The sequence below is a fragment of the Hibiscus syriacus genome, unplaced genomic scaffold, assembly GCF_006381635.1.
Source record: "Hibiscus syriacus cultivar Baekdansim isolate YM2019G1 unplaced genomic scaffold, ASM638163v2 tig00004072_pilon, whole genome shotgun sequence".
NCBI lineage: Eukaryota > Viridiplantae > Streptophyta > Magnoliopsida > Malvales > Malvaceae > Hibiscus > Hibiscus syriacus.
In genome coordinates, this window is record NW_024061998.1 from 495,574 (window position 1) to 500,061 (window position 4,488).

At 40.6% G+C, this 4,488-nt stretch overlaps 1 protein-coding gene across 1 annotated transcript; it reads right to left on the bottom strand.

Moving 5' to 3' along the window:
• Positions 1-468: 468 nt before the first annotated feature.
• LOC120189810 lies at positions 469-4,120 on the bottom strand. Its single transcript, XM_039192993.1, has 5 exons — positions 3,728-4,120; positions 2,979-3,464; positions 1,800-2,804; positions 802-1,644; positions 469-564 (listed from the first exon to the last, which is right to left on the bottom strand). The coding sequence occupies exons 1-5, from the start codon at positions 4,118-4,120 to the stop codon at positions 469-471; spliced, it is 2,823 nt and encodes a 940-aa protein (XP_039048924.1).
• Between the last annotated feature and the right edge of the window lie 368 nt (positions 4,121-4,488).

A 4,488-nucleotide genomic window follows, 5' to 3' on the forward strand; every position in this document is an offset into this window, starting at 1 on the left:
CTTTGTATTAATAGGAGAGTACAAAGTATACCACCTCAAGGACCTCATTAAAAAACCTCCCTAATCCTAAATGGAGGAAAAAGAGTGTACCTTGGGATGGAGAGTAAAAATACACGAAAACGCTTGCAACATCTCAACCAAACCCCTTCTTAACAACCTCCAAACCAGTTCCTCCGCCAGTATCACAGCAAAACCAGCAGACAGAAACAAACACAGACCAACGAAGAGAATTGGATAATCTGGCTTAGCAACACAAATCGAGATAAAAGGAAAACAATAGACTGGAGCACTACGCAGAATAGATAGCTAAAAAAACTATTAAATGCTAGCAGATCAATAATCAATGGCAACTCCCACAAAGAACTAACTAACGAACAAAAACAGGAAAAGGCAGACTCCATTATCAGAGGTGGAGAGAGCTCCACTCTGCGCAGCTAACCCACTTCAGCAATCAAAAACTATTTTCTCTCAACAACTTCCAATCAACATTGAATCGGGACAACGAACGAAATCTTGAATGCTCGGTATCAACCATGGCCAAAGCGCATTGGCCCAAACACCTATCTGCACCATAACAGAATGGAACAACGTTTCAGCCGAAAAAGACTAACCATGAAATCTGTTATTATTCCGACACAACCATATTTTCCATATAATGCCAAAGAAACCAATATTCCATAGAGCCCGAAATTTCTTTTTAATTTTCTGAGAAATCCAGACTTGCAGCAAGTCTTTGGCATTCGAAGGAAAAACCAAACAAATGTGCCACATGGAACACCAACGTTGCCAAATCTGCCATACCACCTCGCATTGTATCATGATATGATTAATAGTTTCTGGACAACGGTGACAGAAAGAACAAAAAGAATTATCAGAAAGAGGAACACCTCGCTTTATCAATTCGGAAATAACTGGTAGCCTTTGATGCACTGCTTTCCAAACGAAACCTGACACTTTTGGAGGCACGAATTTACACCAGACAGCTCTCCAGATTGGGTCTTCCAATTTGCCAGCTGATGCCTCCTTAAGACAAAATAATTTCGGAGAGTAACGACCATCGGCAGAGCCTGCCCAAATCAAATTGTCTAAAGCAGGAGCTGAACTAATTGCTTTATTTAGTACCTCCATGAAGTTCAACCAAAGAGCATTTTCCCATTCGAAGAGGCCTCTCCTAAGCTCAATCTTCCATTCCCATACTTCGTTCACCCAACTCCCAAACTCGGATATGTTTCCGGACTTTTTTAGAGCCAAACCAAAGATTCTAGGGAAGGAAGCTTTAAGCGAATTCATTTCAGACCAGCGATCATTCCAAAAATCGATTTTCTCTCCATTACCCATTTTGCAAGAAAAATCAGCACTCATATTCCCCTCGTGCGAGGCCACCGGGTTCACGATATTCCTCCAAACCCAAGAAGAATTTCGGACATTAACCTCTTTAGGAATGATCGAATCAAGGCTGTAATTGTACTTAGCAACTATGATTTTTTTCCAAAGACAATCGCCATCCTTGCTAAACCGCCAAAACCACTTATTTAGCAAGGCTCGGTTTCTAGTTTGAACATCAAAGATTCCCACTCCCCCATGAGATTTCGGCCCACAAACTGATTTCCATTTTAACCAATGGATTGCTCTCTCAGAATTACCCTTCCAGACAAAAGAGGCAATGAGTTTATCTATAGAGACATAGGGAATACCGACATAAAATATACAGGTAAATTAGATAATACAGATCTGATCAGCGTAAGCCTGCCCGTAAAGGATAAAAATTTAGATTTCCAGCTCTGTAATCGAGCCTGTACCTTGTCCAAAACTGGTTGCCACAGAGACTTCAAATTCTTTTTGTGACCTAAAGGAAGACCCAAGTAAGTCGTAGGAAGAGAATCCCAACCGCAATTAATTGAATTCGCCCAATAACTTATCCTGCTATCATCTACATTGATACCAAAAATCTTTGATTTCGACATATTTAATTTCAAGCCAGCCGCTAACTCAAAAATTTTTAGAACACGTTTGAAATTCTTTAAACTCTGCTCGTTAGCAGCCGAAAAAATCAGCAGATCGTATGCGATTTGGATATGAGTAATTTCTGTGTTTCCAAACCCTACTCCAACATTACCGCACAACCCAATATCAGTCACTTTCTTAAGCATGCCACTAAGGGCCTCTCCAACAACATTGAAAAGAAATGGCGATAACGAACAACCCTGCCTGAGTCCTCGCTTAATAGAAAACCTGACCGAGGGATAACCATTAACAAGAACAACAATAGATGAAGTCGAAATACAGAATTGGACCCACTTTCTCCATCTTTTTCCAAACCCCATCTTTTTAAGAATAAGGTTTAGAAAGTTCCAGTCAACAGAGTCGTACGCCTTTCTAAAATCAGCCTTAAAAAGTAACGCTTTTTTCTTCTTTTTAGATAGGTCATCAATGACTTCGTTTGCTATCAAGACGCAATCGGCAATCTGTTTACCCGAAGTAAAAGCGAACTGGTTTTCCCCTACCACCTCTTTGATACAAATACCCATTCTCTTTGCCATAACCCGAGATACTATTTTATACAAACTCCCTACCAGCGAGATTGGTCTAAAGTCCTCCGGAGAAACGGCCTCACCTGTCTTCGGGATAAGGGCTATGAAGGAGTTATTGAAGGATGGATCCTCGATTCTACCCCAGTAAAAATCAGACATAAACATCATGACATCTTCCTTAATGACCAGCCAGAATTTCTTAAAAAAATTCAAGTTGAAACCGTCTGGTCCCGGCGCTCGCGAACCATCAGAAGAATTAATGACGAACCATACCTCTTATTCAGAAAATGGACTTTCAAGAAGCCTTCTAGAAACAACACTCAATTTCTTTATCGGAATCTCCCATTTTTTGACTGAAATTGTCTTCACATCATTGTAAAAACCCCGAAAGTAGGAAATAAAGGCTTGTTGAATCTTAACTTGATGTTTTAAAACACAATTATTAACCTTCAGTTTGGAAATCTGGTTTCGTCTCGCTCTCGAAGAAGCAGTTAAATGGAAAAACTTCGTGTTTCTGTCACATTCTTTGAACCATTTGAGTCTAGATTTTTGAAGCCACTCTCGTTCTTCTTTCCTCAACAGTGCCCACAACCGAGCCTTCATAGCCACTAGATCGTTCTGAGCAGAAGATGAGCTGGGGTTCAAAATACATATCTTTTCTAGATCATCAATATAATTCCCAATCTTCTCCACCGAATCAGTATTGCTATCACGGATTGATCTTTCCCTTTCTTTTGTCACGGCCTTTGTAAGCGACAGAGAATGCAGAATGCCTTTACCTCTATTAGTCATCCACACGCCCTTAATTCTTTCGACAAGAACAGGATCCTCAGCCCAATGGTTGAACCATTTAAAAGGCCTAACAACCTTTTTTCCCTTCCTTATTTTTAAAACTACCGGATTATGATCTGAAACACTTCTTGGAAGAGTGAACTACACCAACCCCGGGAAAACGCAGGCAATATCAGTAGATATCAGAAACCTATCCAATCTACTTGCTGCCGTACTCGATCCACTCCTAAACCATGTGAATAAACTGCCGATGACTGGGACATCTATCAGATCCCACCGTGAAATAAAATCCTCAAAAAATCGCCTCGCACTAGGAAGGTCAGAGGACCCGATTCTTTCAGAGACAACCCTTACAACATTAAAATCCCCCCTACAACAACTAGGCAATTGAGGTTAGAGATAACCCAACTAAGTTGCTCAAAAAAATCTGATCTGTCATAATGAATATTTGGACCATAAACGTTCACAAAACCAAACTCTAAATTATTAAACACCAATCTGCCTTTCACAGCCACAACTCTCCTTAGAATAACCTTACTGGTCATCTGAAATACATTACGATCCCATAGAGTAATGAGACCTCCTGAAGCTCCCACAGCAGGCGAAAAAATCAAATCCCTTCTAATAAAACCCCTTAACAACCGGTCAACAATTACAGAAATCTCACTCACTTTGGATTCCTGGAAGAATGCTACACCAGGCTTATTTGACTCTAAAACCCGACTGATGGCTCTTAATTTAACATTTTTCCCCAATCCTCTAATATTCCAGCTAAAAACTGAGAAACTCAAATCCATATAGTAACTGACACACAGAAGACTGAACGAAACTCAGACCCTATTCAGAGCTTACCCGATTATTCGATCTGCTCTAATCTTTGAATTACCTCCTCCTTCGACGCTGTGAAAACAACACCCAAAGCCTCCCCAACACAATAAGTAGCCATCGCTTCATTGATGGAACCCCCCGGATCGGCTTGAGCTTCCCTCGCAGAACAATCACGATCCACCGAACCCCTTCTAACTGCATGAATTGGTTTTCGCCTTTTCGAACTCTTCTTCTTTCTTTTTGATACATTACTTTTATCAGGACTACTAGGAGAAGTCCTATTCATCCCATCCTCTGCTCTGGATGAGAAAACAAATCCGTGTGAATTAGGAATAAC

What these genes read in the sequence shown, in the direction of transcription:
- LOC120189810 (XM_039192993.1), bottom strand. Translation starts at nt 4,120, where the DNA reads ATGGATTTGAGTTTCTCAGTTTTTAGCTGGAATATTAGAGGATTGGGG. An exon ending in ACCAGATTTCCAAACTGAAG is followed by an intron (nt 2,805 to 2,978) that starts GTTAATAATTGT and finishes TCTGAATAAGAG; the next exon opens with GTATGGTTCGTCATTAATTC. An exon ending in TCATGATACAATGCGAGGTG is followed by an intron (nt 565 to 801) that starts GTATGGCAGATT and finishes GTTATGGTGCAG; the next exon opens with ATAGGTGTTTGGGCCAATGC.